The sequence below is a fragment of the Callospermophilus lateralis genome, chromosome 1, assembly GCF_048772815.1.
Source record: "Callospermophilus lateralis isolate mCalLat2 chromosome 1, mCalLat2.hap1, whole genome shotgun sequence".
Classification (NCBI taxonomy): Eukaryota; Metazoa; Chordata; class Mammalia; order Rodentia; family Sciuridae; genus Callospermophilus; species Callospermophilus lateralis.
This window is the reverse complement of record NC_135305.1, coordinates 94397652-94412679: the sequence shown is the minus strand read 5'-3', so window position 1 is coordinate 94412679 and position 15028 is coordinate 94397652. Positions and strand designations below refer to the sequence as shown.

At 35.1% G+C, this 15028-nt stretch overlaps 1 protein-coding gene across 3 annotated transcripts in view; it reads left to right on the top strand.

The window, feature by feature from the left end:
- Nucleotides 1–15028, top strand: part of Vps41 (VPS41 subunit of HOPS complex) — a 166604-nt gene that overhangs the window by 29209 nt on the left and 122367 nt on the right. For all 3 annotated transcript variants that reach the window (XM_076836307.2, XM_076836312.2, XM_076836319.2), the window contains exons 3-4: nucleotides 2410–2517; nucleotides 8687–8764. In XM_076836307.2, coding sequence (XP_076692422.2) covers nucleotides 2410–2517; nucleotides 8687–8764 — 186 coding nt within the window. The remainder of the gene's footprint in view (nucleotides 1–2409; nucleotides 2518–8686; nucleotides 8765–15028) is intronic.

Genomic DNA, 15028 nt, shown 5'->3' with positions numbered 1-15028 from the left:
TAACAAATTAACCCCTTTCTAAGTAAAACTGCAGTTCTTTGCCACAGAGGTAAGGATTTCTGTGAGCATTGGAGTTTGCAGTTTCTCCCTAAGGTGTCATTTCTGTCTCATAATCTTCAATAGGCAGAGTAGTTATTACTCTAGAAGTCATTTTTCTTTTGCCTAGTCTTTTTTTTTTTTTTTTTTTTAAATCATGTGCTTTAGGTGTGATTTCTTTCATGTTTATCCTGCTTGGGGTTGCAGAGTCTCTTGAATTTGTTGGTGTATATCTTAGCAATTTGGAATATTCTCAGTTGATATATCTTTTAAGTGTTGCTCCTGCTCTTTGCCATTTTTCCTTATCCTTCTGAGACTATAATAAAAGTATATTATCAAATAATTATGTTTTTTAAAAATTCTTAATATGTAATATGTTAGACAAATTACATGTATTATATACTCTTTCAGACAATAAATGTTTTTAAAGTATTAGACATTTTTTGTTGTGTTTCACAAGTCTCTTTTACAGTATCTTATTAAAAATCCATTTGTCCTCTGGACTTCCAAAGGAAAGGACAAGTGATTGGAAAATGCACTAAAGAATGTGTGACCTATGGAACACAATGAAAAGGTTTAACATACCCTTTAAAACATTTATTGTCTAAAAGAGCCTTATTTTTATGTTTCTGTGTCACTAATCTTTTCTGATTTGCTAAACTTCCATTCAACTGGTTAGTGACTCTTAATTTCAGTTGTAAAATTTTCATTTCTCTTTTTAGAGATTACAGTTTTTAAAAATTTCTTTTTATCAGTTTTCTCATTTCTTCTCTTTTGTTTTTGTTTTTTTTGAACATACAATGACAAATACCCTTTTACTGCTAACTATAATATCTGGGTCTTACTCTTGGGTTTATTTATTTATTCATTCTTTCTCTCTCTCTCTCTCTCTCTTTTAAACTTTAATTCTATGTAATGTGGTACTGAAGATCAAACCCAGTGCCTCACAGGATGGGCAGGTGCTCTACCTTAGCCCTTTTGGGTTTATTTTTACATTGTGTTTTCTTGTTGATTTTTGGTTATTTGGTCCTGTTTTGTGACATGCCTGGTAATTGAACCTTTGGAATTTTAAGTGAAAAACTGTAGAGGCATGCGTGTGTGTGTGTGTTTGTGTGTGTGTGTGTGTGTGTGTGTGTGTTTAAATCAAAGTGGAGTCTCTCTTTCCTTTAGTCTGGTAGATACATCTGTAGATAGGTTGGGAGTTATGTTCCCTGATTATAATCAGAGATTAAAGTAAGTTAGAGCTCCATGGATATTTTATTAAGTTTTAAAGTCCCCTAAGGACCAGGATTTCCAACAGTGAGTGTGTGGTACTTATGAGGACCATTTCCTGATGATTCCAGACCTCTAATTCGTGTCTTCTTAGTACATCAAAGCAAATGGTTTAGCTTTTTAGCTTCACACCCTATATAGCTTTAGAAAATAAAAGTTGTCTTATAGGGAAAAGTGACTGTAACAACCTCAGTTCTCTCCCCTTCTCTAACACTGGAATCATGGCCTCTCAAATCTCCAAACTTTTCTATGTATCGCATGAGCACCAAAAGATTTGCTGCTTTTCCTACCCCCAGCAGTGGCTATTTTCCCTGCCAGAGCTTGGGTTCATAAACCCTTTTCCTATACCCAGAATTGGTGAATGTTTCCAGGAAGATGGTGTCTATAGAATTCCAGCTCACCTCTCTGGTTTCTCCACCACCCTACAATCTTGACTCTTCTGGCAAAGTTGCCTCAGTAGGTTTTTGATTCCTGGAACAGTTAATATATGTTTTATCAAGACTTTGTAGTTATTCTGGGTGGGGGCATTGATGTATCTCAAGGTACTTTAATAGCGGCTGCATAATGAATACTCTGCAGTTATTTTCAAAGTAAATATCAGTGAATATATTACTTTCATGAATTTCTATTTAGTCTGGCTTTATGCTGTCATAGTTTTTGATATGTGAACATTTTTTTTGTTTGTCATTACTGAAGTAAAATTAATTTTTTTCTGGATCTTGTAATAATTTTTACAACTATCCTTGATTTATTATCCATGTTCATTATAGTCAATATTGATTACTAAATTTATTCCTTAACTATGAGGATGAAGAGTATCTCATGATGCTGTACCAAACAGTAAGCTTGAAAATAGAAAGTGACAGTATCACTCTAAGTCTGTAACTCCTGTTTTTAGCTTTTGAACTTACTCTAGCGATGAAGTTGATAACACCCAGTTGGCAAAAGGAAACATGAAGATCTTAACCTTCAGGTGCAGTTGTAGTTATTGATAAAATGGGTGAGGGGATTATCTCTTGTTTGCCCTTAGGAAGTGTGTGTTGAGAGTTTCAAAACAAACAAATCTGCAACAGCTGTCATTTTTCTCTGCTTTTTATGTAGGAAGAAGAGAGTGAAGAGGAACCCAAACTGAAGTATGAAAGGCTTTCCAATGGGGTAACTGAAATTCTTCAGAAGGATGCAGCTAGCTGCATGACAGTCCATGATAAGGTAAGGTGCACTTTCAGAGGATTCTTGTTTGTGTTGGTAGTTTGCACTTTGGAGTCCTGAAGTTTGTGGGGTGGTTTTTTACAGTGATTGTATCTCCCAGCTGCTCCTCCTCTCTTATTCTTCACTGACAACAAAACCAACACCTAGGTATTTTATACACACACACACACACACACACACACACACATTCTTGTGGTGTATCAAGTAGAATTTAGAAAATGATGTGAAGATTTTATATGATTTTGAGAACTCCATCAGTCAGTTCCTGAAATCATAAAGATTAGATTAGGAACACATTAAGGGTAGAAACAGGGTGAATATTCATTCTTTTGTTTTATCAGTGTTTTTATAAAAGAAGAAGAGTTTCCATTGGAGGTCTTAGGAATCAGTAGAAATGCCAGCGATTGCTCTTTATACATTATACAAACATACAAATATATCTTATATATGGATTCCTGGTATAACAAAATTTCCACCCACTTTTTCAGTTCAGACTAGATACTGGAGAGCACCTTTAGCCTATTCTTAGACCATAACAGTCTTTGTTTTGCTTGGAATAGGGCATACTATGGTATTGCAACCATTTGTTTTTTCCTTTGAGTTTATGAGTGGGTCTTCGTCTTTTTTTGCAAGGAAACTCCTGACCTCTGATCCATCTACTTACTTTTTTGCTGTTACCAGCAGTGTTGTCTCCTTCTCCTGTTTGCTGCATACCTAATTCCTTTTTGCTTCAGATTTTATAAGCCTGTATTCATTATATAGGGTACTAGACTCTCTCTTCTCTCTTGTTTTACCAGAAATCGCCTCCTGTGAGGCGCCTGCCATTTGGCTACAGCAACGGGGTTACCCCTTCCCCTTGCTTCTTTCCCCCAACTTCTTTTCCCTGTTATTCACTCATTAAAGACTGGACTTGCAGTTCTTCATCCTTATTTAATTCCATTGTTTTTTACCTCCTCCTATTTCATCCCCTTCTGTTAAGGCCACATTCCGCACGGTATAGATACCTAGAATTTGAGCATCTGTAGTCTTCATTACAATCTCTGTTGACTCCTTTTGCCCTTCAGGCTTTCGCATTCATTTTCCTACCACCTTGTTCTGTGACTTTTAGAGTCCCAATTTTTAATCCCATTTTTTCTTTTTCGTTTCTGACTGCGTGAAATGATTAATTATTCAAACTCTCAGTGTGTTCCTTTATCTCACATCCCAACTTTGCATTGTGCCCCTCAGCCATATTCTCAACACTGAATTAGTGCCATGACCAAGGCAGCTAGTATTCGTAGGGTCTCACATGGTGAGGTAAATTTGTCAAAATTTGTCACTGAAAATTGCTATTATTCCACCAGCTTATTTAGTTGTCAGTTCCCCTGTCCTTTCACTCTCGGAAGATGATGTCACTTCTATTTAAGAAAATTGAAACCATGAGGCACAATTGGCCTCAGTTCCCGACTCCTTTCCTACCTCATCCAGGTCTATACCCCATCTTACCCACAGGAGGTTTTTTTCTCCAGTTCAAGGATCTTTTTGTCTACCTTTCTTGGTTACTGCAGTTCATTTCCTCCCTTCAATGCTAGCCTCAGGTAACTACTGATCTAATTTCAGTCTCTATAGATTTGCCTATTGTGGATATTTCGGATGAATGCCTTCATATATTATTTGGTCTCTTGTGTTGACTTGTTTCAGTTGGCATGTGTTTTTGAAGTTCACCCATGATGTAGCTTATTTAATTCTTATTTATATATTAGTCATACTTCATTCCTTTTTATTGCTGGATAGTATTCTGTTGTGTGAATGTACCAGTCTTGTCTATAAATTTACCAGTTGGTATACAGTTTACTGATTTTAAATTGTGACTCTCAACTCTTCTCAAAATGTCTTTAGCTTGACACCCCTCTTATTATTTTCTTGGTAATTTCTGATATTCCTTCTGTTTCTTTCATTCTCTTTTGCATCTACCTTTTCCCTGCATGTTGCTTTTTCCAAGATTTGGTTCATTATGCACATTTCTCATATTTTTATCTTCTCTTTGTTTTGAATTGCAAGACTTCTGTAGCCACCTACACACTGACCTCACCAGAACAGCATGAGTATGTTATCTAGGTGCTTTCTAAACATTTCTGCCTTTTGTCTCTTTTTGCTTGAACCTCAGCGTGTCTATAATGAATTCATCTTCTTTTCCTTCTAAACTTCCATCTGGTATTTGTTCTCTGTACCATTTGGTGGCATCACCATTTCCTTTGTCACCTAAGCCAAAGGTGACTTCTCCCCCTTTCCTGAAGCCATTTTCTGAGTCATTCCCTAAGTCTGGCAATATTTTCTTTCCTGCTGTGTTATAGGCTCTCTTCTTTTCCTGCCTGAACTTGGATAACAGGGAGATCTCTTGTACCTCTTATTTTACCTCTTTAAATACATCTGCCTCCTGGTTGCCAGGATGAAGTGTTAAAAATACAGATTTGTATGATTTTCATCATTTACTAAATAAAATCAGAGCTTGGTGTGGAATGTAAGGCCTTCTGAGATCTTGTGCCCTGTGTTTAATTGGTCTTGTATCATACCACTTTGTGCCATAAGTGTGGTGCTGTGGTAGCAACACTTGGGGATTTTTACTCACAATACCCTTTTGCCCAGCTCAGTAGCTAGAATCCACTGCCTGAACCCTTCTCTTCCATCAGTCTAGGCATTTCTCATTTCTTCCTTGTTAATGTACATATATAAATGAATCTGTTTTCCTTCAGATTTGCCTTTATTCTAGTTCACTCATAACACTTCTATAAAAGAAATCTTTTAGAAATTCCACTGTGATCATGTAGTCCTGCTCAAAATTCTTAATTGGCTTCCTGATGTCTTAATGTTTTTCACTAACACCTTGTTTTCCTCTACATATCTATCTTTTATCTCTATAAATATTTAAATGATTCTAGCCAACCATTCTATCCTCATCACCTCTCTATCTGGGCATGAGTTTGATGCTTCATCTATGTACAATGGCACATAATTTCTTGATTTTTTGTCTTTTTATTGTGTGCTGTGCCTTTGAGTAGGTTGTATCTGTTTTGCTGAAAATGGTGTTAGCACCATCCTACACTGTTGGCTTCTGTTATTTAATTTCTACTTTAGGTTAGCACAGCTGATACTTCCTGTGTTCCATAAGGTCTTACAGATACTTCCATTTTAAGCATACTCATTAAATTTAATTGCAATTAATCAATTTTTATGTATATTTCCCTCAGTGTACCATAACCTTTAAGTCACATTGCTCATTGTCTTAAGAACATTATAGTACTTTTTCTGTATTTGTTGAATGAACCATTGAATGACTAAAATGGAGAACACAGTTTGCCACTTTTTAACATCTTACTTACAAATCAACTTGGCCAGAGAGCTAATGGTTGGGAACAGTAATCAATGTTGACTTTTAGATTTTGAACTCTTAATCTGAGGTCCATGTGTCTATCAAGAGAATTCTGATCAAATTAAGAGCATTTTAGTATTATTTTTATTTTATTTTTGTGGTGCTAGAGACTGAACCTAGGGTCTTAAGCATGCTACACAATGCTTTATTGCTGAGTTACACCCCCAGCACCATATTTTAGCTTTCACTTCTCGCCCTAACTCTATAGTCCTCGCCCTAACTCTATAGTCCTTAACTATAGGATGGGAAATCTCAAGGGAAGTCTCATCAATTGCCAGAACTTACTTCCTCATGTGTAATTGAAGGCCCTTTCAGTTTTAAACTTTGAATACTATAAAACACTATGAGAAAGGTAGATGATATTATGGAACAGATCCAATTTGAAATGTTTCTTTTGTGATGTTCACAGGATGGCTTACCACTCTTCTACTTGTTTACCTACATAGTTCAGTCTTGCAAAGTAAAAGCAGTTAGGCCTGGATTTTGGAGAATGGGATGCCCAATCTGATAACATATAAAGTGAATCAAGATTCTGTAATTAAACATTAAGGGGGCTAATGAAATTATATTTGTTCTTTGTTCATCCTAGATTTTAAGTGCTTTTGGTCTAAAAAGAAGGAAACAAACAAAACTCAATATATATAAAAGCTTAAGTCTTTTTAATAGCTAGAAAGAGTAAAATATGAAGGATTTGCATTTATTTTCTGTCACATTTGTATTCAATTTGCCATTTTGCATTTTTTTGTTTTATTTTATTGAAGGCATTAGCAGATGAATAGGACTCTTCCATAATTTTAGTAATATGATCAGCCTATTAAACTTTTTTTGAAGAGCACATAATTGTTTATTTCTAAAAGGAAGTAGCAAGATGATGATTAAATGTTTTCCTAAACAAAAGGTAGCTTGTCATAAAAAAATCACATTAAAAATGTATTCTAAAGTAATTTTACTTTTAGGTTGAAACTATAAAATCAAAATAATTATTTTGTTTTCTTTGTATCTTAAGTATTAAATGAATAAAATTAGTAATTTGGGGAGATGGGGGAAGAATTAATATGTGAGTAAAATACTCCGTATAGAACCTCTTAAAACTTTCATAAAATAAAGTGCAATTAGAAGTTCAAAAATGGCCTTTACAGTGGTGTCAGAGAATGACACAGTATTAAAGCATTTTAAGGATCCAACCTCTCTTAGTTTCCTAACAAACTAAATACAGTATTTATGAGGAGAATCAATACTGTGAGATACTTGGGGTGTGGGGAGCTTTTAAGACCCATTCTTTTACCACAGAGAGCCTTAGAATGGAGTATTGTTTGTTTTCAGTTAGTATTTTATATAGTGGTTTTCTGTTCAGATATTGTCAGTAGTGTCACTGTAGAGATAAAATTATAACCATATGCATCCTCTGTTTCTGGTTAGAATGTTGTTTTGCTTTGGAGAAAACATTCCTATTTGGTTTAAATATTCAGACTAATTTCCCCTCAGAATTACCTCTAACGCTTTTCCCTTCCAGTGCCCAAGCATCCTGTTTTCACCAGGCTCGCTGTCTGCCCTGGATGACTAATCGTCCTGGCACCTGGTGCATTCAGGCAGGCCTGTGCAGCAGAATCGTCATACCTAGTTATGTCTGCACACCTGATGTTTTATTAACCAGTATTGATTTTTTACCCGGGGGACTTTTTTCTTCCTGAAAAAAGGCAACCTTGCAGGAGTGAAAGGCATTGCAGGGGATGAATTTCTAATGAACCTCTTCTTTCCCTTTTTGTGACTCTTCTTTAATGTAGCTTCATATTTTAAGTGCCTGAAATGAAATTTTATTTTAAGCAATTCCATTTTGATAAATCCTTTTAAATCTTGACTTTCTGTAAGGTTATTTTTTAAAGATTGTGCTGCTTGACTGAAATGCTTAGTAGTGCCTGTAAATTTGAGCATTTCATTATAGGCTGCAATGAAGCATGCTCACATGCAATGAAATACAGAGAATTTTGGACTTCTTGAGTAATGCTTAAAGAAATAAAAAGGAAGAGAAATCTCATGTCATATTTCAGGTGGTCCTCAAGTTTCTTCTAGATCATTTAGGATCAGTTCAAAGAAGTAAAGAAACAGTGCAAGTTATGAAGTAGCCTGATATCATAAAATGAATATGTAGCCCAACAGTTATTTAGTGACAGAAGAGGATTTTTTGCATTAGAATATAAACATTTATACTCAATATTTATAGTAATTCTTTTAGAGACATCCTAAAGCTAAGTGATAGTAAAGTACCTCTGAGGTTTTTTGTCCCTCAATATGGGATGGATTATCCATTCAAAAAATAATATTTCATTGTTTGTATGCATTTTTGCATTGAACTTATATGATAGCATAGATTTACACATTTGCCATAAATTAGGGGGAGTTTCTTAATCATTCCCTCTGACTTTGTATTCAGCCGTAGGTTGGTTGTGCTTTCACGGCTGCATTTTTAATTTACTGCCTCAGTCCATCAGGCATTGTGTACAGACTGCATACACACCATTAGTTGTCAGTAGATGAGGGTCCTCATGAGTCATTCTGACAGCTAGCTTGCACTATCACAATAAAATAGGTCCTGTTCTGTCATTTCTCTGAAACTGGAAACAAGCCTTCTCCAAGGAATGTATATCTTCTGAGATATTACAGATCATTTATGCATTAAGCATCCTCATTTTGAAAATGGTTTTATTACTAATTCTTTAATAATAATACATTAATTAACTGGTCCTTCTGTTCTATTTACAGTTTTTGGCCCTGGGCACACATTATGGCAAGGTTTATTTACTTGATGTCCAGGGAAACATCACTCAGAAGTTTGATGTAGTAAGTATATGGTATAAAATAATGTATGTGTTAAATTTTATGCTCAAGATTTGTGCTCTAGAGTACTAGTTTTAGCATTTTGTTTTAAGAGCATAAAGAGGATCTTTATCAATTAAAACAGAGAGCTAAGAGTATAAATTTAAATTTTATATTATATGCTAAAATTTTTATAATTGAACCTGTAGAGGAAAAGATCTGTATGTGTGTATATACATGTACATAAATAAACACATTACATAAGTTGACTGGGATTTCTTATATATATTTTGACTGGGTATCTTTTATATGTTAACTCCATGTAAAATCTATTTGTATGAATATTATTAATTATTATTTTTTAATTAATTAAAGTCATTCATTTGACCACAAATGGAACATTTAGAATACTCTGATGTGTGTTCTTTTAAAATTTTAACAAAGTGTCCAGGTGAATTGCTATTAGACGAAAAAAATACTGCTATTGTTAGTTCATAGTGCTAGTTTATATACCCTGAGAGTTTGTGGAAGCCTTAAAGTATGAACTCCCTCAGTTGGTGACTGATATCACTTGGAAGCACATGACTTGTCATTTTATTGAGATACTACAAATAACTGAAAATTGATTGATCATCTTGCTAGATCAGTTTGTCTCTTCTGAATATATAGAGCTAAAATATTTTGTGTGAGTGTTCTGAGGTTTGATCTTAGAAGTTTTGTAGATTGAAAGCAAAGCTTTTTATTATTTTTTAAAATTATGATTTGGAATCATTGAGGATAAAGGAAATGTTGAATTTGAAGCTTGATGTTTAAAGTATACCTTAAAAGAATCTATAACTTCCATTTTTGTGTGAATATTAATATTTGGGTTGAATAAGATGCTCATATTGGGGTCAGAAATTACTTTTTGAAAAAAAAAAGGAGCACCTGTTGAAAGATTTATCCTAAGCTACTAATGTAATTTACAAAGAGACTGCAGTTTCTAAAGTATCGTGTGTGGAAAGGGAAAGGAATGCCTTGTTTTGCTTAAAAGAAATGGAACCACAGAATGGTGATAAAATCTTTGGAGTAGCCCAGAAAGGGAAACCGGCCTACTAATCATACTGACACCTCAGAGAAATTGTGACTTTTTGTTCTGCTTTCGCATCCCTTTCAGGCAATAGGCATATACTTTTGACCCTCTCTCATCTACCTCCTGCACAGTGTACATACCAGCATACGTCTTGATATCCTAAACATCTGGTGTTTCAGTGTAACTGGGCCAGATCGTGTGTGTGTGTGTGTGTGTGTGTGTGTGTGTGTGTGTGAGAGAGAGAGAGAGAGAGAGAGAGAGAGAGAGAGATGCTATGCTTGTTTCTTCATCTTTAAAAAAGAGTTTGCCTATATGATCTCTTAAATTTTCTGCTCCAGTTTAATTATTTCTCAGAAGTTTTGCTGCCAAGTAAGTCTTTTTAAAAGTGTTGTATAGAAGTTGCAGCACTTGCTTGCTAAGAGTTGAGGTATGTACTGTTGTAGTATTTCTGAAAAGCAATCCTTGTGTCTCTTCAGTGTATACTTTTAATTATAGCTTCTCTGAAGTAAGTTTTATGTCAGGTTATCCTATATGCGTTTCTTTCAGATGATTTATGATATACATAAATTTTCCCTAACCTTCAGTCCCCCCCCACTCCCAGTCCTGCTTGTATGACAACTTTGAAATTAAGCTCTTTATAGCATTTCACCATTTTTTTTGGCAGGGGAGGATGACTGGTGCTATTTTTGTTTCTTTGTTTACCCAAGAAGTTGATAGTTCACTGTGGGAAAGTTTTACATAAGGCTAAGTCTTCTTGATGATTGGTATCATATTAAATGACTTTTAAGTGATGTTTCAGATTTCCATTGTCTTTTGAAAGAAGTCTAAATCTTGGGCTTCTTATCTATGAAAATTTCCCCTTTATTCCTTTTTCTCCCCGTTTCTGATGATGTGGTTGCTTTGTAAGCCTCTGTCTCATTGCTCTTTTAAAAAGGAAATCTTTTCTAAAAACTGAATTTGTGAATTTTCTTTGAATATAATGATTGCCATATTTAATCAAGAACTTTTGTTTTTATTAGAATAAACACAATGAAAAACAAGGATTTAAAAAAATTAATGAACAGACACTCCTGACTTTAGTTTTTAGTTCTAGGTAAAAAAAGTAATTTAAACTAATTAACAGTAGACAAAATAATAATACTTTACATTTGCACAACTTTTTTTCCCAAGAAATATCATCCTAACTCATCCATTGTTTATATAGTTTAGATTCCAGTAATAGAATTATGAAGCAGTAGTTCCTAACCCTTGTTGATCAATAGGGTTTTGTTTTGACAGAAGGTACCATAAGTTTTGATAGAGGGTACTATTATTAAGGAATCACTATTTAAAAAGGTTTCCTAGGGGATTCTATTGTTTGAATGTGGATGAAATCATTGCACCAGAAAGTCTCTTAACTTTACTTAAAATATATGTGATATAAAAGAAGAAATAACTAAACAAATCATTCTGCATGTTGAAGAAGATATGTTTTTCTGTTAATATTTTGAGAGAAATGCTGATTAGCAGAATCTACTAAAAGTGAGCCTATGCACTTCTAGGTACATGTTCAAGAAAAATGCATGCCGTGTAGATGTCCACAAGAAACATAGAAGGTTAATGTGACTTATTTCATAACAGCTGCAAAGTAGAAACAACCCAAATGTCCATCAATAGTGGAATGGATACATAAATTGTGATGTGTTCTTAGCATTCAAAAGAATAGACTATCTAGTCAGGCATGGTGGCACATGCCTATAATCCCCGCTACTGGGAGACTGAGGCAGGAGTGTGGCAGGTTCAAAACTAGCCCTCACAACTTAGTGAGACCCTGTCTCAAAATAAGAGATAAATAAGTAAAAAGGGCTGGGAATATAGCTTAGTGGTAAAGCACCCTGGGGTTCAATACCTAGTAATGTCAAAAAGAATGTGTAATGACATGATATATTTCACAGATTTGATATAAACTGAAGAAGCCAGACACCCATATGTATTTGTTATGTGATAACTTTTATATACTATGCTAGATAAGGCAAAACTGACTCTAATGATAAGAGATCAGATAACAGTTTGACCTGGGAGAAGAGAGGATAGAGAGTGCTGAAAATACTGACTCAATGGCTTCCCGAATATATACATATATAAAATACATAGGTATATTTGAGTTGTATCTCACTAGCACACATACACGTGTACATATCACTGTGCATGTTTATGTGTCTTTGGCGGACCTTGGGCATGGCTCAAATTATCCCTGTCTGTTGAAGTAACCCTTTCCACTATTTGCTTATAAATACCATTGCCTTTCCTAGGTTTTTATCCTGTTCCAATATCTTTATGTAAATGAGTTATGCCACTGAGTTAGTCTGTATTCATCTGTGACTGTTCTCTTATTGATTATGATTAAGAATGACAACTTCTTCAACAAAAAAATGCCAATAAACCTCTAACTCTGTTAGCGTGAAGCTTTATTATGGATGTTATCATTCATGTTTCAGTGTATTTGAAAGAATATTTAGCATATATGTTAATTGAAATGCTATAGCCATAGTTTTTTGAGATTGACTAGATATAACTTAATGTTAATCCAAAATTACTTGATAACGTTTTACTTAACTCACAGTAAAATTAAAATAAGCCTAACTGTCATATATAATAGCTCAAATTTCTAAGAAATTATATATAATAATACAGGTCAAGCAATATTCTCCTGGATAATTGTTGTCTTAATTGCTTATACAGAATATAATTATTACTTCAAAATTCTTAGAGAATCCCAAATTCCTTTAGAATTCCCACATGATATTTATGCCTATATAGTCTCATTAATTATAGTAGTTACTTTTTCTTTTTAAAAGCCTTCATTTTTCTTAAATATAAATGTATAGTTTTTAAAAGTTATTAATTAAAACTTAAGTATTAGGAGTACTTACTTTGAACCAATGATCAAATTATTGTTCCATCTCTCTATTAAAATTTTGGAGCATTTTATCTTATGATTTATATGTTAATTCCTTTAAGTATGCTCCTGGAAGAGCAAAGAGCTTCATTGATTAAGCCAAATTTCTGCCATTTACCTTTATGTCTTTTTCTTCCTTTGGTAGAAAGAGAAGATGACAAGCTTTTGCTGTTATGACAGGAGATATTAAATGAATACTATTAAACAGGATGATTACAAAAGGAAAGGGATAAGAGAAAAAAATGGGCTTATTGGATATTTTATGTTAAGATAAATATCAAATATTTGAAATTAATCTCTTAAGAGGAGGGTTGAGGAGTTTCCTTGAACTCTAGATTGCAGTCTATTGGTATTCCTATTTTTTTTTTTTAATTTAGGATTAAATTTACAGACTCCATTCCTTAGTTGTTAATTAATCTTTGTGTTCATATGCTAACAAAATTCCAGAATTCCTTAATTCATAGGATTTGTTTTAACTCAACTCCTCCTAGGTCCCTTTGCTTTTGGTCACCCTTTCTAGCCCAGTCTTCAGCCTAATCATTGTGTCTCCAATATTCCATGGCTCCTCATTGCCGCAGTCTGGCTGGGCACAAAATAACCGAGCCACCACAAAAGCCTTGTAGATTCAAACAGCAACTCTTTATTCCCGAACTCTCCCCGACACTCTACCCACACTACCCGTGAACACACTACCTCTACCTGGCTCCGGGCACCAATTCTCTCAGAACCCCGCGAGAACTCCACGGGAACTCCAAAGGAGCGGGTGCTTGAGGCAGCAAGATACGCCCTAATCCAAGCAGGATCTGCCCTAATCCTGGAGCCGCCCTATTCCCAGCAGGATCCACCCTAAACCTGGAGCCACCCTAATCCCTGAGCAGGGTCACCTTTCAACCCAAAATGCCATAGGTCATTCCTACTTGGCTATAGCTTTCAGCACCTCATGACTTCCCAGATACAGTCCTAATTAGCTAAGCATTCCAAACCCTGGTCATGGCCAGGAACTACCTTTCCAATATCCAATATCTAGTTTCGTCCCTCTCTAGTCATTATCTTCTGATTATTGCCCTCAGCATGCTTGCTCCTAAGCTTTTAATCATGACTTTTTCCCTAGAATGCCCTTCTTCCATTAAATTGTATTCTCTCTGTGAAGTTCTTTCCCTGGATTATTGTCCTGAGGTGTTTTCTTGCTCTGAACTCCTGTATAGTTATCATTTCACATGTAGTATTGCTCCTTGTCCTGTCAGTTGGAGCTTCCTGTTCAGGTCTTGGAGGGCAGGGGCTATGTCTTCTGCTATGCTCCTTCTCTCTTCTTCCTTCTTGTTTCTCTGGGGGAATTTGGTATTCAGTAAGCAGATGTTGGATAATATAATTTTGAATCATACCCATAAATGATGTGTTGTTTTTTTTTGGTCATTATTCAGCCTTTCAGGAGGACCCATGGGAGTCAGGTCTTTGCTCTCTTATGTATTAGTCACTCAAGAGTTCCTTACGATATTTATAATTAGAAGCTTTTATATTGTTATAATATAACAATGTTATCTCTTGTAGACTGAATTGTGTCATCATCTCCTTCTCCCTTCCTAATTCATATATTAAAGTCCTAACCTCTAATGTGATAACATTTGGAGATGGGATCTTTAAGACGTGATTAGGTTTAGATGAGGTCATTAGGGTGGGGTTTTCATGATGCTATCAGTGTACTTATAGAAATAGATACCAGAATGCTCCTCCTACAAGCCCCAGGAGGCTGCAGTCTGTAAGCCATGAAGAGAGAGCCCTTACTGGAAACCACCATGGTCTATGGTTCTTCTAGAACTATGAGAAAATAAATCTCCTTTGTTTAAGTCACCCTATGTTTTTTTTTTGTTATGGAAGCTCAAGCTACTGTGAGATCTCAACTTTAAATTCTACTTTGGAAAGAGAACCCTCTTTTTCAGCAGTACATAACAAGTTACTAATGAATACTCAGACCTTTCCTAGTTGCTATGAGTAATTCATGAAATCTTCGGAGTTTAGAAGCTGAGACTTTGAAAGGTCATTCTAGATAGAAAATGTGCCAAGTAAGGAAGTCTGAGCTTGAGTTCTGGTTATGTGCTTCATGTTCACTCCCTCTCTCATCCTCCACTCCTGGTGCACTCAACACCTCCTTGGCAGGAGTTGGCATTCTTATTAAGTCACTACCCTAACCTGAGTAAAAGGATATTTTTGTGACTAGTGTGTAAATGACCATGGCTTCATTTTTCTCTGTGGACACTGGGACTCAGCCATTGTTCAAATT